The following is a 27,220-nucleotide window of genomic DNA, read 5'->3' on the forward strand; positions in this document are numbered from 1 at the left end:
CTGCCGCCTGTTTTGCCCCGTTTTCGCCCCGTCTCCTTTCCCAGCCCCGCCCTCTCTCTCGGGAAACCCCACACTACCCGCTCACTGCTCATCCTCCCCAAACACATCGTTCTGTTTGCGTTTCATGTTCTCAAAGTCAAAGTCGCTCCCGGTCATACGTTTGTAGATGTCCTTGATGTCGTTGCAAGTGGTCTCAAAGTGAGTGGTGGCATCGTAGGACCTTGAGGCGAAGACCTGGGGAGGATAAAGTAATAAGACTGAGAATCTACAGCTCAGCTAGTGGCTCTGTGTGGCTGTATTTAGTAACAGCGAGGCTTTAAGCTAACTGTTAACATCAGCAAGCTAACATGCCCACAGTGGCAATGCAAACATGCTGATGTTTAGCAGGTTTAGATGGCAATCCACCTAATAGCTGTTGAGACATTTCAGATATTTCATAGAACGACACCACTAAAATATTGGCCATGAGAATCATTTTGTTTTTTCTCAGGAAATATGTTTTTATCTTGCAATTTTGTTGGCGAAAACAGTCTTACCTGACTCTCAGTACCATCGTCTGTGGGCTCATAAAGGTCACTAATAGCCACAAACCTGGAAAAAAAGAACTCCCTTAAATATATACAGTTATGAATCACAAGAATTCTTAAATATTTTTATATCATGTCAACATCTGCTTGTTTGTTAAAAACGAGTTGCATGAAATTTTGAATGAAAGAAATCAGTAGAAGTAATAGTGCGACTGACTTTTGGTCAATGGGCTCCAGCAGCTCCAGGGCCGGTTCGATCTCAGCCTCGGGCTCGCTGGTTTCCACTGTGGTGCTGACTATGGCAATGTACTTCCCCTGGGCCGCCACATTGTGAGCATAGGAGATCATGCACACGTAGATGTCTGGAGAATTGAGAAAAGGGTTAAAAGGAGGAGAAAGGTTCAGCAGAGGAGAGTTTTTCGGCCATTTGGGGGCAGCAGAAATAAACTCTAAACACACCAGTGACATATTATGAAGCTGTTATGGTGAACTTATTAGCAAACACCTGCCTAGATACAGTACAACTCCAGGATATATCATTAATTTGGAGTCATTTTATATTAAGACACTGCAGGTCCAGCTGCAAGCTGCATCTGGAAACGCTGAGCCATGAGAATGAACCAAAACAGTGAAGTTACGGATCAGAAAATCAACTCAATGAGCTGAAAGACACTAAACTGTTTTGTCGAGCTGAGGAGCACTGCAGAGCTGGAGGATAATTCTCTGTGTGTTAGAGCGACCTGTTTCACATACAAGTAGTCATATGATGTTGTTATTAATATAAGATAACTGATAACAGCAGTTTTAAGAGTTAAAAATAATGCTTGTATGTAACCATTCGACATGGAATCAAATTTTTTAGTGCTTAAGGAGAATCAGCTCATTTGGACATGGACACTAAAACTGACTTGTTTCCCTGAAAGGGTGAAAGACTGAAATATGCATGATGTCATGTGTCTCCATAAGTGAGCTCCATAGCTCCAGGGCTTAAAATCAAATCAATTACATTTGTAAACTGTGTCATTGCTCCAATTTCTAAGAACTTCACTCTGTGACACTGCGTCTAAACATTTAGAGTATTCGCTGAAAAGTGAGAATGACCCTCACCTGAGTTGCGGTTAACCTGATTCTGAGGAATGATGATCTGGCAGGAGTTGGCGTCATTAGTGTTTTTGATGGGGTGGCTGAGGATGCAGATAACGCGGATCACCTGACCTGCCTTACGAACACGGTCCGGGATGTAGCTGGGGTCACAGATGAGCTGCTTACAACGAGCCACCTGCAGCGCGAAGGAGACAGCGACATGCATGCAACATCTTACAGGGCTCATGTTCTTATCTCCTCTGAGCGAATGTATCAGGGTGAATAAACTCACTGTGCATCCACTCTAGTGCTTGTTATTATTAAATTGTTAAATTTGCATAATAATTAAGAACAACTCTGCTGTACCTCGCCCTCAGACTTCACTCCGATCACATGTCCACCCTCCATCACTATCTCATCCACTGGTTTGTTCAGCATGTAGGTTCCTCCATAGATTGCACTCAACCTATAGTGAATAAAAGTGAATAAGACTTGTTAAATCATGGAGTGATATTGTACTTCTGTATTTAATATTAAAGACAAATCTATACATAATGATCAATAACTATTAAAATACCTGGCAAATCCCTGCGGCAGCTCCCCCAGTCCATACAGGGGGTAGAGGTAGGGGCTCTTCCCGTACCGTGCCAGTGATTCACTGTACAGTTTGATACGATTGACGGTGTCCAAACAGGGAACATCAAGGTAGCTGACAGAGAAGAAAAACAAGAGGAAGTTGATCCTGACCTACATAAATGTTTGTTTAAAAAAATCCTACTCATTGTGTGTGTGTGTGTGTGTGTGTGTGTGTGTGTGTGTGTGTGTGAGTGGCTTATTTAAAAAATGAAGTGTATCAGAAATGAGGTGGTCAGTTACTAATTCAAGCTTTGTTACATCTTCATTAGAGCATCTATGGCCCAATAAAGAAGTGTTGAAATTATAAAGGCACCTGTTAAATTAAGGTATTAAGGATTGTTAACAGGTTGTGAAGAGGTTTGTTGTTCTTACTCATCTGTCCTGTAGAGGGCCAGGGCGTGGCCGGTGAAGTCAATGACATCCTGGCCGAGGTCAAACTTCTTGTAAACATCCCTCATCGTTGTGGTTTTGGGGTCCACGCCCTCGAAGGTCTTGGGGTCATTCTCATCGAAATTGGCCACAAAGACTAAGAACTTGCGAAACCTTCGCTTCTCGAACATGCCCATCAGATCTGGAATTACCAAAAAAGGCCTTAATGTTGATGATTTAATTGTGATTTAAACACTCTTCTCTTTGTATCATACAAATTGTGACGATACGTATTCAAGCGACTTACTTGAAGCTAGCGCCTCAGTCTCGGTTGACGGCACCTTGTAGATCTTTCCTCCTTTGTAGACAAAGCTTCCCTCCACCACTTTAAAGTCAAGGTACCGTGTCACTTCTGTGTATAGCAGCATCTTCACAAGCTGACCTGCAACCACACACAGACATATGTTACATTTTAGCATCTACGTGTAGTCTGATTAGTTAATTCCTTATTTCTGTATTAAATTTCTTATCTTAGTAATAAATGATGAGAGCTTGATGGTTATATATTCCCTCTATACAGACTCAGTGATGGGGGACTGACCATTGGCCATGAGAAACTTGGGGATGAGGTCGACGTTCCAGTCTCTTCCTCTACCCATTGACTCAGGCGGGCTATCTGGGAGACTGAAGCGCTTGTACAGCTGTGGAAGAGAAGAAGAAAGAGAGACATGAGCAACATCCTGTGCAACAGAAATCTATGAAGCTCACAGAATCTGAGACATTACGGAGGATAAATGGAGACAGTAAAACAGCAGCTGATGACACTGGAAGCAAAATGAGATGTACTGAGGGACATGAAAATATATTGATTGGTTTTATAGATCCCAGGAGCCCTTTACCTCCTCCAGGGGGGTGATGGAAGAGCTCTCGCCACCATAGTAGGGGTTCCTGTCCATGTGCAGAACCTTTTTCCCATTCACAGACATGATCCCAGACAGAATGCATTCCTGCATAAAACAAGATTTAATACCCAGCATTATCTTCTGTAAAGTAGCATCAATTTGAAAATGAAAAGACACCAAATAAAAATCACTTGAAAAGGAGGTCCCTCGGGACTCAGTCAATACAATGCAATACAATCCAAGATCACAACGAACTGCATCCTCCAAAATGATCATAAAGTTGAATCAACACCTCTCTAAAACAGGTGCAACAAAATTGAACATTATAACCTTCATGAAGAGGGGATTTGTTGCAGGACTGTGGTGTTAGACTGCATTAGTTTTATCTAGGTGTTCCTAACAAACTGGTAAATGAGTGTAAATGCAAGTTGAGAGGGTTTGACAGACGGCTGCAGGGGAGGACAGGAGGCACGCTGTGCGCATGCGCGACTGGATTGTTTCACCCATGTATCCACTGAACTAATAATAAAAAGAAGAATGATAAAAAAAATAATAATAATTGCTAGTATTCTTAATAATGATGTCCGAATGACATTGTTACATCATAAATAAGTTATTGTGACATCGAGGTGACAAAAGGATATTTGATACCTTTCAAAAAAACTACCAAAATGTCGACTTTTACGCACGTGAAACCCTCGATTATTATTGCACAAAATGTGTCAGACATGTTTGTGATAGGTGGGTGTGATAAGTGAAGGGAACTGCGGCGAGAGTGGCAGCAGTGAAAGGCTCAGTCATTAAATAAACCCGTGCTCAGGCCTGCGCCAACCTCAGGATGGAGGCCTGTCTATGCAACGGGGACCATGACACACTGTGGGGTTACGCCTAAGAGATGCTACAGGGTGTAACACAACACTGAAGCCGGCCGGGAGAATGAAAAAAATATATAACTCCCGGAGCTTTGTTTCCTCCCTGTGATGCACAAGCAGGTCGAGTGCTTCATTTAAAGATTTTTTTTTTTTTTTCTGAAGCGCATCTCTTATCAGGATTTTCTAATGTCACAAGCACACGGGGATGCGGGAGGCTTTCACTCCTGGGCTAAGGAAGAGAGGACAGCGGGCCCGTAGTCTGGATAAAGTCATCTTGTGGAAAGCTCCCACAATCAATCTGCTCTGTTTTCTGTGCGGAACAAATGAAGCTTTACCACTTACTGTGAGTCCGGTGCCCAGAACGATCACATCATATTCCTCATCCATGTTGTATCACCGCCTCTCCCGTCTCGCCCTCTTTTTGCCTTGAGAAATGAAGGGTATTGAAGGAAAGAATGCCAGTGAGTCCACCAACCGGGAAACTGGCTCTCTGTCTCTGCCCGACTGCTTTCAAACGGCTCGTTCAAAGTTAGATATTATTTATTAATCATTAGGCATTAATGACCAATGCAATATACTGTCCACACTGTCACCGGCGAGGACGACCAAAGATGGCCCTGATCGTGGAGCACTCTAGAACAATGTCACTGCGCGTCGGGAAATAGTGCGCATCCTCCTCTCTTCCCATGTTGCCACACAATGGACTCAAACCGAAAAGCTGTGTGTAATAGGAAGCCCGGCTCTGAGCTGGCTTTATCGAGCGATTGTGCACATGTTCAGTTTCGGTTTAGAGTTTGGCTTGGTGTTTTACAATTTTTTTTTCTTTTTTAATACATTTTGTATAAGTCTGTGTGTTCTCTATTTTCTTTTCTGTCCTTCCTTTCCAGTTGTAGGCGCAGCGTTGCGTGGATGATGCAGGCAGCGGTATCCCTCCGCCACCACAGCTGTGTGGATGGGAGTAGCTTTCACTGACTGAACGCACGCAGACCTTTTCAATACAAAAAATGTTAAAAGTTTACTTGTACTTTTTTTTGCGTATTTGTTTCCATTTCACTGTGTTTATTAATGTCATACATGGGTGGTGGGTTATAATGGTGCAAATAGTGAAATTAGTCAAATTTTAAATGTGTCAGCACCATGGACAGTTGCCAGGTGTACCTGTCATTGATTCACATTCACAAGAGCAGAGTTCAGCTGCATTATACACACTACATGTCTGTTAACGGCACAGTCAGTATTATGAAAGCCACTGTTATTGGTATGACTGTCTGAAAAGCATCATTGATAAAGGGGTTTATAAGGATGTAATTCATGGATTTATTAATGGTAATGATACATCATTTACTAATGCCTTATAGATATCTTATAATCCAGCAATAAGAACAACTTTTGGGTTGTCAGACTGTGGAAAATCCTCCTCCAGTATGACACTTTGTCTGTATTTTTAGCTCTTTTATTCATTAGGGAGACCTCACCAATGGGCTGTTTGACTACTTCTGGAAAGGTGCTGCAGAACATATGGGCCAAAATCCATTTATAAACTGCTTATTAACACTTAGAGTTGCAAATGTAATGGGTTGTAGAACCTTTTATTAACTGCAAACCTGATCATCTATCAGAAAGTGAAAGCCTAAGTGTGTATGGTTTACCAACATTTATGGCTGTATTATTATTGAACAAAAACACACAGCAATGCTATTGCGTTTTTGTGTTTTGCCAACAATTATTTTCATTATCAATACATCTGACAATATTTTCTTTAATAAAATGCAAAGATGTTGACTTTAGAGCTGCAGTAATAGTTGATCTGCCAAAAAAATAATTGGCAACTATTTTGATAATTAAATAATTGTTTTGGTCATTTCTTAAGCAGTAAGGCTATTTGCTGCTTAATTTGCTTTTCTGAGTCATAAACAATTGTAAACTGAATAGTTTTGGGTTTGGCCTGTTGATTGGACAAAACATTTGAATATGTCACCTCTAGGACATCAGGCACTGGGTAATTGACCCTGACATATTTCAGTTTTTAGACATTGCATATACAAAATGATAAATCAAGAAAAATCAAATGATTAATCGATAATGAAAACAATCACTGGTTGCAGCCCTAGTTCAGTTTACTTTCATAGAAAACTGGGAAAATAGCAACAACAACAAAAAAGGGCACTTTTCCTTTAAAAAAGACTTTGATCAGTTATCAAAAATATTGCCAATTAATTTTATTACAATCAACTAATCAATTAATCAAATGGAAGAGTATTGGTTGGTTTCTGGGAGACTAGGGAAATAATGCAACTGCACAGTTGGAGTCAACAGGGGCCCAGTTATAAAATCTCTGCCCAGAGGTCAGTTAGGAGGCCATGAGTATAAGTGCTTTAGATTTGTACTTTCAAGCACAAATACTTGAGTAAATTTACTGTGTTTACATTCCAGCAGTGGTGATTGATTGATTGATTGACTGTGTCCAGGCTGGGAGAAGTTTAAACCATTGCTAAGTTTGAGCAGAACAAGGTGTACAAGGATGCAGCCTGTCGTGGTGCAGGGTTACATTAGTTGTGGGCAGGGCGAGCTGAATGGAAGCAGCAGGAAGTGCCGTCTTTTCTTTAGCACGACCGCACATGACCGTCAGCTGGTTTGTGTCACGTGACCACAGATTTGCGGAAAACGAAAAATGGCAGGATCGAGGTGCTCGAGAAAAGTGCGACTAACGGCTTTTATTGCCATTTTCTTCGCATTTTTCGCCACAGGGAGCTCCACCGCTCAAGTGCCACTTCTGATGTGGTCCAGTGACGGGTAATTTTTTTATATCTCCCTTCTTTATTTGTCAAGTAAGACTCACTCATAATTAGCACTGCCCGGCTGCTAATGCTAACCATTGTAGCTAACTCGGTCTGTACTTCTGTACTGTTTAATGTTTTTTTTTTTTTGTAATCTGGCAGTGTCATAAAAACAGCCGATATCATGTATATCTTAAATTACTCAAAGCTTAAGTTCAATTATTAACATGTTCAGCCTCAGACCGAAGCGTAAATGATCACATTGTCAAACTTAGTTCAGAAGTGCAACTTATGCTCTGTCATTTCTCTTCCACATTTACCACCTAGGTGGTAAATTTGGCTTTTACGGTGGTACTGAGGGGCAGACTGACATTAGGCAGAGACAACATGGCGCTCTAAAAAGGGGAAATGTAGGAAATGTATAATATACTACTGTGTGTGGTGGTTTGGGGTCACAGGGAGGACACAGACATCAGAACTACTCCAGGGTTTCGTAGTGCCAAAATATCGTCATGTATTATAAGGAAATATCTGATATGTTGAAGCAATACAACAGTTTCCAGTGTGGTTACACTAGAGGTACAACGTGCACAGTGATGGTTAGAAAAACCTGTGGTAGGATTTTGTTGAAAGTAATGTTTGTTTGGTGCAACATATGTTATATCATCATCCAAACACATTCACTCCCATTTAGAGCAGACATCAGAAAGACAGCAGCCTGCTCATGTAAAGGGAAAATGTTAAAACCCAACTGTCACAGATTTGCTGTATGGAGACATTTGTCTTTACTGAACAATTAGCTGTTACTCTAAATCAGGTCACAGGACATTTTAACTTTAGCTGTACCCCTTGTCCACACTGATGGGAAAACTGGTTTCAAACATTACACTGCATACAAGTAGAATGAGCTCTGAAAAAAGAAAAGAAAAACTGCATATATGTGTATGTATGTCTGTATATAATGTATGTATGTGACTTATCTGTGTGTGTCCACTGTAAGCCCTTTGGATGTATGTGTCTGTCTATGTATAAACTTTATATGTTTATCTTTTTGTACACAGGTCTCTCTTGAAAAAGAGATCCCGATCTCAATGAGACCACCTGTATTAATAACAAATTTAATAATAAATGTGACTTCAATATGAATAGAAGGTGCATACTAACAGTTAAAACACTTCTGTCTGCATGACATGGGCTCTGATGGATATCATTCAGTTTTCTGTAGCGAATGTTTGACTTCTTGGGTTACCGTAACTAAGTCTGATGACAAATGAAATATAAAAACAGTTTCAGTATTCTCTGGTATATTGATTCCTTAGATGTTTCACTGTCTTGACTTAAAACAGTGATAAATAGTAATGATATTTTGGTGGCAGTGATGTGCTGGTTGATGAATTATTTGCTGGTGATTGTACTAAATGTTTTTAGATCTACAATTGTGTTATAGAAATATTTTAAGGCAACTGAGAAAAATGTGTAAAAGACATCACAATTTGTCCTTATCTTCCCTGTATGTTCAGCTTACCACCACTGGCCTTGCCTGCAGCTGGTCACATCATATCCAATGACCAGTTGACTGCCTACCTCACCACTGCCTTAGGCTCGGGCCCCCACACTGTGCTGCTGTTTCTCCAGGACAAGGTCAGCCCCCGAGACATGAAAACTATATTCCTCCTCTGTAGTAAAAACAGTTGCAGTATGTCACTAGACAGATTGGAGCTAACGGTGAAAGGTTTTGAGGAGACTTCAGCCTTATGAAAGATTCTCTCAGATTTTCATCTATTAGAGCGCGTGTCCTTGGATATATAAGTTGTGTAAAACAGGGCAGTAATGAGTCATTTGTAGCTGCACTGCAGTCCCACGAGACACTGTGTAACAGTCTTTTCATTCTGCTTTGACAATGATGTTTGGCCTTACTTCCCATATCGCAGTTCCTCTATTACACATTCATCACTCCAGTTTGCTCTCTGTGTTTTATGTTCCTGCTCCTGACACATTAATATACTGGATTTATGTTTAAGTGTATGCAATTTTCACAGTCTCTGCTGATATAGGGGGACTGTCATATGTTGTTGTCTTTATCTGTGTTCAGTTAAGCAAAGATGACTTCACAGTCTTTGGTGGAGTGTTTGGAAACAAACAGGATAGTGCCTTTCAAAACCTTGAGGTAGGTTTTTACAACTTATACATTAGTCCTAAATGAAGATGATTTTTCCAGACTCATAAGACGGATAATTATTTCCACTCACTTCTTTTCAGGCTGCAGTTCAGACTTCTTCGTCATCAGTCACACTTCCAGCCTTAGAGTGGTCGGGCTCCTCTGCCATCCTGGCTCTGCTGCAGGAGAAGCTTGGTGTCTCTCCTCTGCTTGTAGACGCAGACACTCTGTCACATCTGAGCATCAACACATCTGTCAGCAATCTGTTGCTCATCAATCTTCCTTATTGTACTGGGTGAGGCTTTTGTTCTCTGCTGTATATCAATGAATGGAAGTATTGTTTTCTTTTTTAACAAAGCATGAGGAAAATTAACATTTTTTATCATTTAATAGCCTGCACAAGTCTTGCAAAGAAGTCCTGCATAACAATGGTAAGTGTTAACTGTGATGGAATTTCATAGTGTCAAATTATAAGCACCAATTTTTGACACATACATTGTGTAACACAAGTGTATTTTGCTTTCAACAGATGAGATAATTGGGGAAGTTCTTGGAATCATGAAAGCAAAAAATGTCCCATACACTGCGATATACACAGGACTCCAGCCATCTCGAGTAAGATATTCTCACTACCACACGAAAACAGTTGGCCCATCATGTACCAGAATTATAGTATAAGCAAGGTATATTTTTGTAATTGTAATGTAATGGTTTTCCAGGTAATTTCAGAGATGTCTGTGTCTGACCAGTCTGTGGGCCGCTCCTTGCTCCAAGCAATTGGGCCTGATGTCAGACCCATCATGTTTAATGTATCCGGTAGTCCTTGCATTATGCTCTGGGCTCAGAATCTCAACATCAGCCTCTCAAGCTCTTCAGCGTGGATCGACCTCGCTACAGAAACACCTTCCTTGACAGGATCCATGTGTAACAGCAGTAACTCAGTGTAAGACGGCCTTTCATTATTTCATAAAAACAATACCCAGCACGAGAGCATTTCTTCTGTGATTATTGACAAGAGAACTTCAATTTAGAGTTATTTATTATAAGAAGTAATTTTAAATGTATTCCTCTCTCTTTTTAGGCTTGTCCTCAATTATTCATCGGGCTATATACTAAGGTAAGGCAATAAATTATCACCAGTCAGTTAAAATCCTACACACAGGAGTGTCATTTATTGAACAAATAAGCCAGAACGACCATAAGCATTTGGTACAATTCTCACAACGGATACTAATTCTATACAATGACGTGCTGTTGTTAAGATACTCGGCGTTATTTTGTTGATCCCCCAGTTTTGCCATGAGTCAGCGGTTCTATCCTGTGTCTGCACGGAACTGGTTCACCCTGGACTCTGTGCAGCTGCAGTTCAACGGTCTAACTGCATCTTTCATTGGGAGGCGCGGCATCTACGCCCCTGCAGAGTATTCCTTCCACTGCCAGTCGGTTAACAGCTTCCAAGATGCTCTGCTAGTGCCAAACAACACCAACCAAAACACAACTCAGTGGAGGCTCAAATTTATTGACTTCCAGGTACAACAATTATGCTGCGTTTTTTGTTCTGCAACTAAACAATCCCACAGCAATACCTCAAGTACTGTTTTGTAGAGTCTTGTTTTAAATAATTAGGTATCATTTTTGGCTTTCTGTTGTTAATTGAATGTTTCACACATTTTCTGTTTTTTGCAATACAGATTCAGGGCTTCGGTTTGGCAAACGGGACAAATTTCTCCTATGCCAATGACTGTGCAGGGTTCTTCACCCCAGGGATTTGGATGGGGCTGCTGACCTCACTGCTCATGCTGTTAATTTTTGTGTACGGTCTGCACATGATCATGCAGCTAAACACCATGGATCGATTTGATGACCCCAAAGGTCCATCGATTTCAGTGCCTCAGTCGGAGTGAAGCACTCTTCACACACACACTCCTCAGTCTTTCAGTGCCTCCTGGTAGATGGGCCTTGGAGGGTCCCTCTTTGCCATATAGCTTTTGTATGTTTGGGCCTTTTTCTTTGAAAATATTCGTCAGACAGATTGCCTTTTCTTCTGAAATTCTCACCTATAGTTTTCCTCCCTGAATCCTTCCAAAGCTGTATTTGGGATACTATTATCATGAAAGGCGCATTCCATTTCATCTCCCCACATTTGCAAGTGCCAAAATGGATGCACCTTTATCTTCATACAAGTTGATTTTGAGTGCCTGTGCTAAAAGGTGTTTTTTGTGCCACTATTGGCCAGACACAGTTGATATTTTCCCAAAAATAATTTGCACTCTTACCAGAGAATGCCTTCTGTGCCAACATGAATGTCATTACTGGATGCTGTCAGACCTTTACAGACCTCAATTCCTACTTTTTTTTATGTTTCCAACTCAACTGTAATTTAAAGACTACTGGTAATGAAAGAAGTGCCTGTATATAAAATGCGATTGTTTGTGATGTGTGTGAAATTTCTGAAATGTTTGCTGTTTTTAATTTGCCTTACAGAAGTATGGTAATGCTTCCTCTTGGGCTTAGTTCTGTTTTCACTAATGGTTAAATCACAGATGTACACCACTGCAAAGCTTTGTTTTCTCGACGGATAATTTATTTAATTTGCTTCAGGTTAATTAACAAATTTACTTACAGTGCATCAGTTCTGCTTTTGTCAAACTTATTGATGTGCAATTGCCATGACATGTGCAGTACATTGCCTTTAATTGCAAATAAAGATATAAATTAATTGTGAATTTGATTAGTTTTACAGGTGATATTTTATTATTTTCATTATTGAATAATCTGTTATTTAATTGAATAATCAATTTGTTGATAAAATGTCAAAACAAAGGGGGAAAAAACAAAAAACTAAACTAAACTAAAGCAGCCAGCAGCTACTCAAATTGTGTGCTTATGCAAACTGTCCCAAAGATATTCAGTTACAGGATGGGGTGAATGTTTGGCATTTTCATTGAAAAATTAATGACTGAAAGATCTAATTATTGTCAATATGGTTGATGTTTATTGTCTTGCAACATATCAATTGTTTCATCATTATATAACTTTATTTTACTTTTTATTTTATCTTATTTCAAAACACAAATATGGGTAGCTGACGTCAACAAGGAAGTGCCAATTAATTTGCATAATTTATGCACCAACTCCGTTGCCATAGTTACAAGTCGAAACACGAACACTGTTATGGCCGGTCGAAACGACGTTAACCGTGTGCTAGCGTAACATCTCTTCCGTTTAGTTACCGTTACGTATTCGCCGCTAGTTGTTTTTCCAAAATGTCAACAGCTCCTGTTCAGAGAGTATTTTTTGGCAGCTCTCAGGAGAGGAAACTCTTCCCCTTCCATTATGCACCAGACCGGCTGGGAAACCAAATGTCACGACAGGAAACGCCGAATGTCGGTCCTGGCTGCTATGACAACCATGAGGTTAGTGTCTCAGTGTCAACGCTGATCTGGAGATTTTGCAGAATGATTTGTTTTTGTCACATTTGTGAGACTGAAGTCAATGTAGTTCAAAACGCCATTTTACCGGTCATTTGCTTTATGATGTTAGGTTTGCATTATATGAAAAAAAAAGACTAATTCTTTCCGTTTTCCTCACAGTTTGGCACCATAGTTTATGACTTACAGACGACACCACAGAGTAAGAAAGGATATGGTCTCTCTGCGAGGACTGCAGCACGCTTTCCACCTTGTAGCAAGGTACATTTAACAAATTTTGTTTAAAGGGGCACACTGATTTTACACATGAAGTTCAACTTTGAGAGCATTTTCAAAGTTTCAAAATATAGCTCTGATGATGTCATTGGACTGGATCCAGTGTTTTTGAAAGTCAACCATACTTGGGATCATAATTTGTTTTAATAGTCCCCCAACGTCATGCGAGTTCAATACAAAGTTGCTGAAATACCACTTTAACATGTCAGGTGTAATCTAAAAATATCTTTATAATCTCTATCACCAGACAGTGACCCCTTCACCACAGCAGTACCAGCAGGATCAAAGCCAGTCCAGAATCTCCCCTCCTGGAAAAACACCTTTCAACTCAGCTACACAGAGGTTCAAAATGACATCACGCACCGCTGAGGAAAGTCCAGGGTAAGACACATCAACACAGGCACATCGTAACAGTGCTATACTGAGCTGACAGATGCTATTTTGTGATGCAGCCCTGGGACCTACACCCATGATGCAGTAACAAACAGGAAAGTGAGCTGGCCGATGTGCTTTGGGAGCCCAGACTGGACCAGACTACCTCAGCTGGAGAAGAAGTCACTCAGGGTGAAGGTGGGTGTAGCAAGCTCCATTCTGTGAAGATGGCCAAATGCCCTTTGTTTTGACTCCCAAATGTAAAACTGAAAACTGAAAGGCAGCCAGTTCAAAGATGCAAACCCATATCCCCTTTCAAGCTAAAACAAAGGATACAAAACTTGAAAGGGATGTTTTCTGTCCAGTCAATGCTGAGAAAACCACAGTTAAAACCCTTGAATGGAGGCTGGTTCCATGACTTGATCAGAAGGTTAATGTTGGTAGCAACATAAGTATATTATGAAATATGGTTATTTGCTTTGTTGCACAGAGGTAGATGAGAAGATAGACACTGCTGTCATATCTGTCTGTTTAATATGAAGCTACAGCCAGCAGCCAGTTAGGTGAGCTTAGCATTAAGACTGGAAGCAGGGGGAATCAGCTGGTCTGTCATTTTAAAAGGAAAAAAAATCACCTACCAGCACCTCTAAAACATTCTAATTAATACTTTATATGTTGTTTGTTTTATCCATATAAAAACCAAAAAGTAAAAATGACAACTTGTTGTTTTACAGAGGATTGTGTGCAGTGTAGAAGAAAATAAGTGTCTGTCTTTCTAGCTCTATGTTGTGGCCAACTAATTTACATTGATCATGGGAAACTGTTTGATTTACTCCAGGAAGATGGCCTTTGAGAAACTTTCTTTAACTTAGATGTAAATTCAATCTATTGGACGTGTCCCAGTACAGACAGAGGTGTTGAAGAGATTAGCCAAATGGGGGCACTGGCAGATTCCTATTCATCCTTGTTGTCACTCAGACCTCTTGATTAACCCAGCTCACAACCTGCAGACTTTGCTGTGATCGTCTGGCTCCACTGTGCAATGAATAAAACTAATCTGAACCAGCAACTGAATTTGGACCTGAGAGAATATTATTCTTCAACAGCGGGAGAAGTGACTTCCTGGAGTCATTGTGAGGTTGCCAGACAACCAGCGGAGATTCCTGGAAGTCACTGTGCTCAGCCAAGAAACAGTCCACATGTATAACATCCCAAATATTGTTTGTACAGATTAAACAAACAAGATATAATCTGTTAATTAAAAAGCTTTGGCAGTGCTCAAGCCAACGTAAATCCAGGGTAAAAACAGGCAAGAGCTGTGGTCACCACAGTGACACAGTGCAATACATTAAAGCATGACCATCAAGGTGAATCAACAACTCTGTTTCAAAAAATTAACATTACAACCTTCATGAAGAGAGGATTTGTTACAGGACTACAGCATTAGACAGCAACACTTTTTGTGCTAGATGTTCTTAATAAACTGTCTGAAACAACATGCTGCTTTTGTTGGGCAGTTTTGGCCTCAATGGCCATTAGATTGTTGAACAGAGCCAGGCTTATTGTATCCCTAGATATAAGATAAGAGTGGTATTGATCACTCGTCTAATGCTGGGCAAGAAATGGGAATGATTGAATGGTTCTAATAGGATTTCAATTTGGTGGGATAAATTCACCATGTGTGTTGTTACATTATCTAATTTTCTAATCATTATCTTATCATCATTAATATTATCTAATGCATTTGTTTTTTTCTTCTTCAGCTAAACAGTGAAAAGGAGTTCCTCAAGCAAAGGAGCAGAGTGGCCTACCTGAGTTTGTACTATTAACTCTCTGATGGATGAAAAACCGTCATGACACGGACACAGGAATGTGTCCGTTTCACTTTCCTAAACTTACTGTCAACAAAACAGTGACAAACAGTTTATATGCCAGACACGTTGTATATCTCAGAGTTTAAAAAAGAAACTTATTTTTCTTTATTCACAAAATGACTGGATTCTTGTTTTTGTATATTACACTATGATGTTGCTTACAAAATCATATCACACAAAATTTAAACAAAGTGAGGGCCTCCTGAAAATAATGACTTTCAACACAAAAAAAGGCAATAGAAGTCAGTCAGCCTGCCAAAGTCAACAGCAGTACTGGTCCCAGCATTGAGGAAAAGCAGCCGCTGATCCCGGCTAACACAGCAGGCTTCAACACCGGGCCGCTCCTCTCTGGGGGGAAATCACTGACTGGACTGCTGAAAGCACCAACCACTGGCCAAATGTGAGTCTATTGGTTCAGGTAGGCCCTGACTCATTTCTTCCTCCTCACTTTGGGTTTCTTGACAGGCCTGAGGTACGGGTTGTCGATCACATTGTCCTCACTGGCCTTTGTAGAGGGAACAACGCCACTGGGAGGGAGCATGGAGTTCTCTTTGTCAGCTCCTGGATCATCCTGAATGAGGGAAACAGAAAGTGTCGTTACAGTGCACTCTCCCCTACCCACGAATCACATTTAAAGCAATATTTCAACATTTAGGTAAATATGCTTATTCGATTGATACCACTCTCTGTGTGATAAATATGGAGCTAGAGCCAGCAGATGACTAGCTTAGGTTAGCATAGCATGGCATAAAGACTGGAAGCATGTGGACAGCTAGCCTGGCACTGCCCAAAGTTAAAAAATGTGCATACCAACACATGGAGGTCACTGCTCCCTACTAAGAATTAGTTAAAGAATGTAACTCCATAGTTTGTTGTTTTTAAATTTTACATGTTTTTGTACGAATTAAACAAATGACATATAACATTACTCCTCATGTAGGTGCTGGTAGCCTTAATGTTTGTTTTTTTCCCACCTTGGAAAAAGACAGGCTACTTGTTTCCCTGTTTCCAGTCTTTATGCTAAGCTAAGCTAACTATCCCCTGGCTCTAGTTCCATAGTTAAACAGATAATAGTGTGGCATCAATCTTTTTGTTTAACTCTGTAAGTGAATCAGCGTTATTGCCAAAAATGTGAAACTACTCAAATTCAACTGAGTCTCAATGAACACAAACAAGTAACTTATAACATAGAAATAAGTGACCTTGTGCTTGTAAAAGTACATTATTTGAAAAAGTAAATTGTATTGAAACTCAGATTTACTTACTAGTACCAAGTAACAAACCTACCCCTTCAATATCATGAAGGCCCCCAAAAGCACTAATTAGATAGGATTTGGTTGGAAAATCCCATGTAAAACACACAAAAGCCCTATTATGAGCATCTACAGCAGGGCCCAGTGCCAGGAATTTGGATACCAGTATTTCCCAGGAACTCACCAAACACTGCTGCTGATTCCTGGGAAAGCTATCCATGCAAACCAGGGATTTTTAGCACGAGTGCATTTGTATGTTTATGCACATTTTTGTGCTCCTGTACTGAAGACTGACAAAAATTCCTTCTCCAAACCTCAGTGGCACTATTATGCAACTGGTGTACCTTAATAAAACTGGGTGAGCCTTTCAGCTGGAGCAATTTCTGCTAATCTGATTTAAGAGAAATTTTTGTTTTGCTTAAAAATATTACCACATAATCTAATATGTATGAAAAAATTACATTGTAAAGTGTGAATAACTGGCATTTTATGGTTATTTATATCCAGTTCTGTGTATGAAATTAAATTTATGGTTAGAAACCACAGGATATATTCCTGACAAGTAATAATTTTGGAATGAAAGGAAACCCAGGAACTCATAGGGACATTCTGATGGAACGGAAACTCTGAATAGATCAGATAATGGGCAAGTTCCAGCCACAAGAACTTACAGTGATGATGTTTCCTGTTGTGTTCTCGCTGTCTGTCTGGTCGTCCTGCTCAGAGGAATCCGTCTCCTCCAGAGTTTGCAGTTCCAGCTCAGATGGTAGGAGGGCACTGAGATATGGGATTGTGCTCGGCCGTGCTGCGATCACTGATTACATAGTCAGCAGCGTTAGAACTCATGTTAAAAACAACATGCTTGAAGTAGCATAACAGAAATGCAAACATTAAGGATTACAGCCAGTCTTTGACATACAGGCCACCTTGGTAAGAATTACTCACATGGGAAGGCAGTGATGTCGTCTTTGAAGAGGCTCTGAGTTTCTCCGGTCTTGGCCATGAAGCGTGTGAGTGCTCGCTCCACGTCTCTCCTTTGAGTTGCTGCCTTCTCTCTCACCACTTGGTAGTCTGAAACAGGCTCTCTGAATGTCTGCACAAAGAAAAAACACGCAGAAAAAGCTAGTAATTGAACCGTCAAACTTGCAATTAGTGGACGAGCCACTGTAACTCCTGAGCCACAGCCGTCCCACAATAAGGAATACTGAGAGAAGTTCAGACTCACTGGTGTTTTGATATAGGTGTGAGGGTCAGGGAACTCTGGGAAGTGGCTCGGAATGTGAGACGGATGTGTGCGTTTCTGACCGGCTGACAGAGCTTTGGGAGTCACAGGTGGGTTTGTCACTGGAGCTGAAAATCATAAAATCCAAACTTTTGTCACATTTGAAATCAATAAAGAAAAGAGCAGTTCATCACAATATGTATAAGTTAATTTTGCTGTTACATTTGCTCATCAACTTTCAGTAACAACTGTGGAGGGTAGAGCGCGTACTTACGGGCAGTTATAACCATCCTCTGTGATCTTTTTGCATACACAGGCAGTGTGTCAACATTGAAACCTGCAGTGACACAAACGGATTTAATTAAGTCATTGGTATGACGCTGTGTTAGCAATGTATAATTCATCTGTGTCCTCCAAGACTTACCCATTTCGATGAGTGTGACCACTGTATCTGACAGGGTTGGAATGCTCCTGGCTGTGTGTTCACAATAAGATTTAGCGCATCGACCTATTTCAGTAATATCTGGAAAAAAAAGGGAACAAACACTGTGTTTTGTCTCTTCTTATGAACACTAAACACTTTGCTGATATATCCAATGGATGGGTCATAATGGATGAGATTTAAATGCTGTTTGCAATCATCAGACATCACTGAAATAACATGTGGTACTACACAATGTTGATACCAGGTTATAATTGCAGCTGTAGGCAAAGTTTATGCATGTTGTACAGCAACTCAATAGGAGAAAAGCTGTGCGACGTATGTATGAGGGCTTCATTTTAGGATTCATACATACAGCTCTGCATCATCTCAGTGAGCGTTTCCACTGCTGCCTTCTCTGCACTCTCGAAGCCACACTCCGTCAGTAAGGCACTGACAACAACCTGCAAGGTGCGACGTCTGGCCAGGTGGTAGTTCTCTGCAGGGCTAGAAGCTGCTTTACCACCACTCCCACGCTGAATAAACATGTGATATGACAGGGACAGTGCATGAGAAGATACATCGGAAAAGTCACATGGAAATTGGCTCATCACAGCATGAAACTTTGAGTACAATCTATCTATGTTGGTCTATTCTGTACACAGGATGTCTATTGCAAGCCGGACTCTCCTGAGGTTCTTTCCCTCTCCATATTTTTCCTGTTACATGTGTTTGTTTTTTTGTTTTCCTCATCTGAATCAAGTGTCCAAGGATTGAAGGTGTTGTATGCTGTACATATTTTAAGGTCAATGATGATCAGATCAGGGGATTGTGAGGGCCATTGCAAGAGGTTGTGTTTCCTGGTGCATTAAGAGATCTGCTTTGGATAAGTGTCCTGTTGTATCCAGCCTCTTCAAAGTTTCACTTTCTTGACTGAGTGCAGGGCGTTTGCGTCTAGAATTTTCAAATATCCAAGTACTGACTTTGTGCATATATCAGATTTCTGTTCAATTTTGTTATATTTTTTCGGTTCATGAAATAGCAAGTAATAGTGCCTTAACATGAAAGCTCTTTTAAAATGTCTGCATGTTGCAATTGTTACTTCACAACAAATGTGTGATTACTCACACTTTTTGCGTACAACTGCGTCTGACAGGACTGAATTACAGGTTTGCAGCACATGTGCACATAAGGTGTAATTTTAAGAATAGCACATAGATGGAAATGAGCCCACACTTGCAAATTGACAGAACCGACTGTAACATCCGCGCGTACACGTAAACCTTTATTCATTAGCATTCAAAGACAAATTAGCCACATAAACTGTGGCGTAGCTGACCTTATAGTCTGTAACGAATTACAGCACACTGATACTGGATTCAACAGTAGTTATTTTAACTCATTAATCCATGCTAAAAACATTTCAGCACAGATGGGTCTGACTGCTAGCTAAACACGGGTACACTCTGCTCTTGACGGTGATTATAAAAGCCTGTCTTACCCCTCCTGCGTTCAGTGAACCTCCCGATGCCACCGCAGGATCCGCCATCCTTAATTATCTGGGCTCTGCTCGTTGGATTAAATTGATTTGTAGTTACAACAACTTTATTTCTCCGACGACCATTTAGCCGCCGTTAGTAAACACGGTGCGACTGTATGACGTCGTTTCCGTTCCAAGGCCGGAAGTTGAAATTACTGCACTGTCTTTACTGTCGCCCTCTAGTGTTTGCATGTAAAGTTACACTCGCTGAATTTTCAACGCGTCATTCTACGTTTCTCGCCACATAAAGACTTGGGAAATGCTGGAGCTGAAATACAGCATACACACAGCAATAGCAATAAATGAATATTGCACAGATCTTGAATGTGCAAATGCCCCCCCGCTCATTCGTAACGTGTATGGAAAAGAATGTAACTTAAGCATAAAGTGGTCACACAAGTTAAAATTAATCAGATGTGCTAGAGGTTAAATGTAGTTTAAATGGCTACTAAAACGTTATCTTCATGTCAACATCATCCTTCATGGTGTGGAATGCAGAATTCCTTTGAAATTGCAACAGTTTATCGATTGATTACACAATTAACAGAACTGCCACCAATATTGATAATCAGATTAAGTCATTTTTGAAACATTAGTTCCATGACAATGATACTGACAATGATCATCTGTGAGAATATTTTTCTAAAAGTTTTCCTCAGTTTTATATCACTGTAAACTGAATATTTTGGGTTTGGGACTGTTGGTCAGACAAAACAGGTAATTCAAGGTTTCACCATGGAAGTACTGTGATAGACATTTTCATTTTTTTCTATCATCTTATAGGCTAAATAATCAAGAACATAATCATGAGATGAATCAGTAAAGAAAGTTATTGTTAGTTGCGACCCTAATTCTCTTAAATTTAAATACATCTTTTTGAGAGATCTTCTAATATGAACAACTTACTAAAATCATGACCTGAATCAGTTGCTAGCTGAAAAATAGGTTTATTCAGTTGCAAAATGAGTTCTCAACTCATACATTCCATTTTTTTCAACACATTCATCACATCACATCCGCAAGTATCTGCTGCCCAGCAGCCAGACTTTACTGTACCCTGCAGTTTTCAGTGTATTCACACTTCTCATTTTGTGCCACTTAACAGGGTAGAAATTGCATGTTTCACCAAATCTGAAATAAAAGAATGAGTACAAATGGACCAGTTTAACATGGTGATTTAATTTACCACCATTGCCATCAACATTGTAACTGCAGTGTCCATTTACATCGGGAGAGGAGATATTTCTTTAAGAAGCATATAAGCGGTTGGCTGAGCTTCTCTGCCCAGCGGTCACCAGATGTTTAGCCTTGGCCTCGATCACTACCGTCTCAACCACATCTATGACTTCAGGGCAAATCACGGTTGTGTGTGACTTCAGCACCTGCTTCCTTTTCTTCCTCTTCTCCATGCTCAGCTCTACCAGTGTGTCCTCCACAGGCTCCTGCTCCACAAAAGGAAGGAGAATCGTTTCCACCAGTCCGCCAATCATTCCGAGCATTGCCAGAGTAGAGCCAAGCATGTAGATCTTCACCATGCCCCGGTTTGGCCTCTGGTTCAGCATTTCCTTAGCGAATGGGATGATCTCGCCAATAGTTTCCATATTTGTGTTATTTGCTTAGTCTGTTGATGGAAAAACAGAAATTGCACACAAATGTTTTGTTAGACAGAATTGCCCAAGAACTGTTGTTTTACTTTAAAAGAAAGTGGTATGGATTAACTGAAATCAGTCTCTACACTCTACTACAAAATACTGATAGTGATAGACAGATACTCACTTCGTTGCACACCCCAAATTCTGACTTTTTCTCAGTGTTCGGCCCAGACAAGCATTTGCAGGCAGAGAGACAAGAGGCAGCTCCTGCAATTTAAACATGAGTGGAGTCAGGTTAACTCCCACAGTGGCGACAAAATGCATATTCATGAGGCCACTTGTACTGGAATTGCTTTTTGGACATGAGAACTTGTTTGGGTGAAAGGGCATGGGTTTCCAGGACAAGAAGTGAAGCAAATATTCAATGTAGGTGAAACTGTGCATGTGTCATCTCTTGAGTTAGATATATCTGTCTAAGAACTCCAAACATGTAGTGATCCTAAGTGTGGAATAAAGATAAACTGGAGACCATTTTGCGATGACATCATACGAGCTGCGACACCAATCAACATGTTAACATTCTGACCCATGAGTACTACTCAGTAGTAATTAATACATCATTCTATGAGTACTGAGTACCCATTGGTACCACAACTGTTTTCTAACTTGACCTTCATTTTGATCTCAAATACAAAATCTGTCCACAGACATATAAACACCTGCCAAAGAACTCGAAACCACCTATGTGATAGTTCCTGCCAAGATCACATTTTGCCACGACGCACTCACAAGGTGAAAACACTAGCAGCCATGCTGTCACAGCTGGTAATAAATCATATAAGCATTCAAACTCTGCATGCACGTTTCTGAACATTGAACAACATGAGTGGTTGGTTTGTGTTGCGTTGCTTGTTACCATACACATTGATCCTCATCAGGAGAGCTTGAATAGTGTCCAATCACAGTATGTGAAACTCTGGAAAGCCAATCCTATTTATTGGTTGACAGACACTGTTTGACAACTGTATGGTTACACATGGAATACCCCTTATTGAACGCCGAAAGATAAGGTTCATTAGAAGATAAGGTTCAAGAGAATCCCCCTAATCATGCAGTCCTGAGCTGCTCTGGCTCATGTACACTGTCTGACAATGGAGCTGACAATGAAGCAGCGAGAGATTGCAGGGGTTAATGTGTGTGTGTGTGTGTGTGTGTGTGTGTGTGTGTGTCTTCATCTGGAACTATCTGCCCTTTGACCTGATTCTGTCGCTGCAGGAGAGGAGTGAGTCAAGTCAGGCAAGTGAGTTGTGCAATGCGTCTGATCTTTGACACAGAGAGACATGTGTCATAAGCGCTCAATGAAAATGACAACTGGCCAATGCCAAGACATTTGCATGCTGGTTTAACGTGTGCACACTCAATTATAAATTCTTTGCACCATAGCATAATTACATAATTTAGTTTGATTGTTAGTCATGCTAGTGGCTTTAGGGATGGTGCTGTCGGTTGGATCACCACTTCTGAGAAACCACTGAATGGACTACAGTTTTTACAGACATTCATGGTCCTCAGAGGATGAAACCTACTGACTGTGTTGATGCCCTGACTTTTTCTCAAGCATCACCAGCAGGTCAAGGTTTTTACTTATTATTAAAATATCTCAACAGCTACTGACGGATATGGCGCACAATTTTGAACAGACATTCATGGTCTCCAGAGGATAAAATCCACTGACTGTGGTGATCTCATGACTTTTTCTCTAACACCACCAGAAGCTCAAAGGTTTCACTTATTATTAAAATATCAACAGCTACTGGATGGATATGGCACAAAATTTAGACATTCATTGTTCCCAGATAATGAATAATCCTTTAGGGCCACCATGAGACTGACATTTTGCTTTTTATTGATATATCTAAAAAATTATTACATGTAATCTGTTATGAAATTTGGTACACACATTCATGGTCCCCTCAGGAAGAATTGCAGTAACTTCGGTGATCTCCTTACTTTTCACTGAGGTCAGAATTTTCATTTATACAGTATTTTGGTTTATGACCAAATCACTGCAAAACCAACAACATTTGTCTCAGCTGAACTTTGCGTTTTGCCTGTTAAGCCCAAAGATGCTGGGGGGTATGCCTCGCCTACACAGACATACCCAAAATTGATTAAGAATAGCTCCACAACTATCAGGTCCATATGCAAAAGCTTGGTCATTATGGATAGGTAAGACCTCATATAATTTATTCTGTGTCAGTAACATTGCCATCTTTACTTTAGCTGGATTAATTGTAATAAACCAAAGGAAACATTTTTTTTTTTTTTTCCTCGCCTAGAACTTGTTTTAAATTAGACAGTGGACAACACAATGATAACAATGATCCCATGCTCTGAGATCACAGTCACTGATTCCAATAAGCAACTCATGACTACAACTGGACCAATATAGGTAGAAATACCACGGAGCACACAAATTCTACAAAGGTTTTAGTAGGGATTAGGCCAGGTGGACTCTCCATTTGGAGACTTGGATAGCCAAAGAGGTTTTTTACCTGTTGAAAGGAAATCTGGCTACAACATACTAATGATGTCCACTACAAGAGGCTATGTGCTCACAATGCAACCCTTGGCCATTTCATTTACCCTGTGCATCAAAATTTTATAATTTTGTCTCCACTTTGCCTCTGAATCTCTTCCAGAGCATCTAAATTGCTATATTATGTTGATAGTACTTCGTAGATGTTGTAAAAGTGAAAAATAAACATAAAACATACTATATACAAACTGAATCGGTCATGTGTCACTTTTAAAATCCCAATCTGCGGTGACATTTTCTTGCACTTATGCACAGGTGTAGTATTGCAATGTGTTTTAAAATGGCAGTACCACCAAACATGCTAGATCACAACAAAAGACTGTGTATGAAATTCAGGTTTGGGGCTCAGTCTCTGCTATCCAGGCCCCCATCTCGGCCAATTTGACTGGAAAATCGTATGGATAGACTCAGAATGACCACAGAAGGGTGAGGAAACAATATCTGTTGCTTTTGATTAAAACTGCGTTGGGATTTGATGCAATATTTAATCATAAACCCAAAATTTGACATTTGGTCTGTATAATGAAAATTTTGGCCTCCTGTTTGCTTTGGAGCTGACATTCTCGCTATCAGTGGAAAGAGTATCTTCTCCAGTTTCATACGACACCCAGCATGGTGGGATTGAGCGAGTGGATTACATGTACTATCACATTTCATTTCGACTGTTTAATTGATAGGGGTCTTATTTTGATACAGAAATATTGAAATTATTGCCAAACAAATATTCTTTGGACTAAATACACTTGGACTGTTGTTTTGGTAGTGTTAAAGCCTCGTCTTTTAGAAGCATTAAAAAAAGAGACCACCACAACCTATCAACTTTTTACAGGCAATTATGTATTGCACTGTTCTGCGGGACCCGGTACCGGGTCCATCGGGCTTAAGAGGCTTTTAGGGATAGTTAGCAAATGTTAGCATGCTATCACACTGAACTAACCAGGTGAACATGGTAAACATTATACCTGCTAAGCATGCAAGAATGGTCACTGTCAGCATGTTAGTATATTAGTAGTAAATTTAGCTCAGCCTCACAGAACCGATAGCATGGCTGTAGACTTAATAAGTGTTTGTTTTACCAATGGACAGCCAACTCATATAACAAAATATCCATGGTTGCAAAATATGCAAAAAAAAAGCAAGCTTTCAAAATACAGGGAGAATCAAAAAACTGAAAAATACTCTCCCACATCACTTATGGTGCAATTACTTTTGGTGGTTGTTGATCAACATTTGAACTTTTGTTCTGAAATGTGGCTAAATTCAAGAACAACCTTTCCCCCCGTAGATCAATTTTGGACCACAGACACCACAGAAGCGTTCCTCCTAATATCACTAATTACTCTGTCAATAACATTCCACTGTGAGCAACTCTGTTTAGATTCTGGGCATATATGTTTGTCACTACTGGGAAGAAGTTGAGACTGTTTGGAGACCTTTGCCCCAAATTTCTGGGTTCTCCTGCTTGAATGGACAGTCTGTCTCTGTACTAGACTTCACCAAGTTGACCATGTTGTGTTTTAGGGGGAGTTGCGGAGGGTTTATGATGTGAAAACTCTTTTAACAGGAGCTCAGGGGAGAAAAGGGGTAAGTATAACACAGGGTTTTTAATTACGATTACAGAATAAGAAGTGTAAAAATCAAAAGGAATGACACACATGATAATTTTTCTGTAATTTCTTACATTTCTTTCTTATAGCCATTTATTTTTTTAAACTTATCCTGTTGTTTGCATCTTAGCAGAGACTGTTGATCCAAGGCTTACAGTAAAATGCAGAACACTTAATATGATCCTAAAACATAACGCCATTGTGGCAACATAAAGTTCAAAACTTTAGGAAGGATTTGCAGCTTCTGATCCTGATTCATATGTTTTGATAAAAGCTGAAACTTTCAGTTTGAACTTGGTTGCTGGGAAGTGTTTTTTACTCTGTCTGAAACCTGCTGCTTTAAATACACTGCTCTTGGTAATCCTGGCTGTGTTTGAAGACCTGATGTGTCACTTAATCTGCTGAAGAAGAAAAGCCTGGTAATTGGTTTTAGAGCAAGGGCCTAAGTTTGCATATGGATGGCACGCCCTTACCAATATTTTGAGAGGAAAGCATTGTCCCTGCCATTAGTAGGTATGCTAGCATTTGATTGACTGAAAGGATGGGGGCTATCTGAAGGCTCACTTAGTAAGAGAATATCATAGTGGTACCTAACGTCACCAGAAAAATGTCAACTGATAATATTCAATCATATTAGCTAGCTTTAACTAGCAAGCTAACCCTGGCTTCTGGGTTGGGGGTTGCATGGTGGTGCAGTGGCTAGGACTGCTGCATCACAGTGAGAAGGTTCTGGGTTTGAACTGCGGGCCTTTGACCTTTCTGTGTTGCATGTTGCATGTTCTCCCTGTGCCTGCGTGGGTTCTCTCGGAGTACTGTGCAAATGATGTGAAAATGTCCAAAGACATGCACATTAGGTTTATTACTTTAGGTTTATTACGCTAATGCCTAACTATACTATGAATATTTATGCCATAGTATACGATGATGTTTTTATGCCTTACTATACTATGACTTTTTGTTCCATATACTATGACATTCTCATGCCTTACTACACTATGACGTTTTTATGTCATAACATACTATGACTTTTTTATGCTTTACTAAACATAACATTTTATGCTTTATTAGACTATGACTTTTTTATGCCTGACTATATTATGACATTTTTATGCCTTAGTATAGGTGTACTTTTTATTCCTTAATACACTATAAAGTTTTTATGGCTTGCTACACTATGACGTTTTTGTGCCTTACTACACTATGACTTTTTTACACCATACTATACTATGACGTTTTTATGAATTACTATATTATGACTTTTTTATGCCTTACTATACTATGATATATTTTATGCCAAACTATACTATGACGTTTTTCGACATTTTTATGCCATACTTTACTATGATGTTTTTTGACCATTTTATGCCTTACTATACTATGCAGTTTTTATCATTTTTATGCCTTATTAAACCATGCCATTTTTTTGTCATTTATCTGCCTTACTATACTATGACATTTTTATGCCATACTATACTATGACTTTTTGACATTTTTATGACGTACTATACCATGCCGTTTTTTTTTTGTCATTTTTATGCCTTACTATAGTATGAGTTTTTATAACATTTTGATGCCATACTATAGTATGACATTTTTTCACATTTTATGCCTTCTCATACTATGACGTTTGGTTTTTTTTTTTTACATTCTTATCCCTTACTATGATGTATTTTCACATTTTTATGCCTTACCATACTATGCAGTTTTTT

At 39.9% G+C, this 27,220-nt stretch overlaps 5 protein-coding genes across 5 annotated transcripts; 2 read left to right on the forward strand and 3 right to left on the reverse strand.

The window, feature by feature from the left end:
* Nucleotides 1-6: 6 nt before the first annotated feature.
* gdi1 (GDP dissociation inhibitor 1) lies at nt 7-5,016 on the reverse strand. The gene is made up of 11 exons (XM_023392911.2): nt 4,732-5,016; nt 3,515-3,622; nt 3,217-3,316; nt 2,923-3,057; nt 2,619-2,817; nt 2,188-2,319; nt 1,977-2,076; nt 1,635-1,806; nt 745-889; nt 537-591; nt 7-234 (listed from the first exon to the last, which is right to left on the reverse strand). Exons 1-11 carry the CDS (start codon nt 4,774-4,776, stop codon nt 82-84), a joined length of 1,344 nt encoding a protein of 447 aa, XP_023248679.1. The 5' UTR covers nt 4,777-5,016; the 3' UTR covers nt 7-81.
* A 2,006-nt stretch (nt 5,017-7,022) lies between these two features.
* Nucleotides 7,023-12,050, forward strand: LOC111644254 (V-type proton ATPase subunit S1-like). Its single transcript, XM_023393056.2, has 10 exons — nt 7,023-7,182; nt 8,687-8,807; nt 9,259-9,333; nt 9,426-9,619; nt 9,718-9,755; nt 9,854-9,939; nt 10,044-10,267; nt 10,406-10,441; nt 10,617-10,854; nt 11,016-12,050. The coding sequence occupies exons 1-10, from the start codon at nt 7,061-7,063 to the stop codon at nt 11,226-11,228; spliced, it is 1,347 nt and encodes a 448-aa protein (XP_023248824.1). The 5' UTR covers nt 7,023-7,060; the 3' UTR covers nt 11,229-12,050.
* A 148-nt stretch (nt 12,051-12,198) lies between these two features.
* LOC111644154 (ciliary microtubule-associated protein 3) lies at nt 12,199-15,394 on the forward strand. Its single transcript, XM_023392899.2, has 5 exons — nt 12,199-12,740; nt 12,918-13,016; nt 13,279-13,412; nt 13,484-13,601; nt 15,167-15,394. Exons 1-5 carry the CDS (start codon nt 12,591-12,593, stop codon nt 15,230-15,232), a joined length of 567 nt encoding a protein of 188 aa, XP_023248667.1. The 5' UTR covers nt 12,199-12,590; the 3' UTR covers nt 15,233-15,394.
* taf8 (TAF8 RNA polymerase II, TATA box binding protein (TBP)-associated factor) lies at nt 15,359-19,856 on the reverse strand. Its single transcript, XM_023392898.2, has 8 exons — nt 19,675-19,856; nt 18,550-18,709; nt 18,177-18,275; nt 18,027-18,089; nt 17,756-17,880; nt 17,476-17,623; nt 17,202-17,344; nt 15,359-15,848 (listed from the first exon to the last, which is right to left on the reverse strand). Exons 1-8 carry the CDS (start codon nt 19,720-19,722, stop codon nt 15,708-15,710), a joined length of 927 nt encoding a protein of 308 aa, XP_023248666.1. The 5' UTR covers nt 19,723-19,856; the 3' UTR covers nt 15,359-15,707.
* Nucleotides 19,857-20,644: 788 nt separating this feature from the next.
* On the reverse strand, nt 20,645-21,608 carry g0s2 (G0/G1 switch 2). Its single transcript, XM_023393002.2, has 2 exons — nt 21,490-21,608; nt 20,645-21,334 (listed from the first exon to the last, which is right to left on the reverse strand). The coding sequence occupies exon 2, from the start codon at nt 21,312-21,314 to the stop codon at nt 20,961-20,963; it is 354 nt and encodes a 117-aa protein (XP_023248770.1). The 5' UTR covers nt 21,315-21,334; nt 21,490-21,608; the 3' UTR covers nt 20,645-20,960.
* Nucleotides 21,609-27,220: the final 5,612 nt, after the last annotated feature.

The sequence above is a fragment of the Seriola lalandi genome, unplaced genomic scaffold (assembly GCF_002814215.2).
Source record: "Seriola lalandi dorsalis isolate HSWRI2012SDOR001 ecotype SW California unplaced genomic scaffold, Sedor1 jcf7180002054927, whole genome shotgun sequence".
NCBI classification, from domain to species: Eukaryota; Metazoa; Chordata; class Actinopteri; order Carangiformes; family Carangidae; genus Seriola; species Seriola lalandi.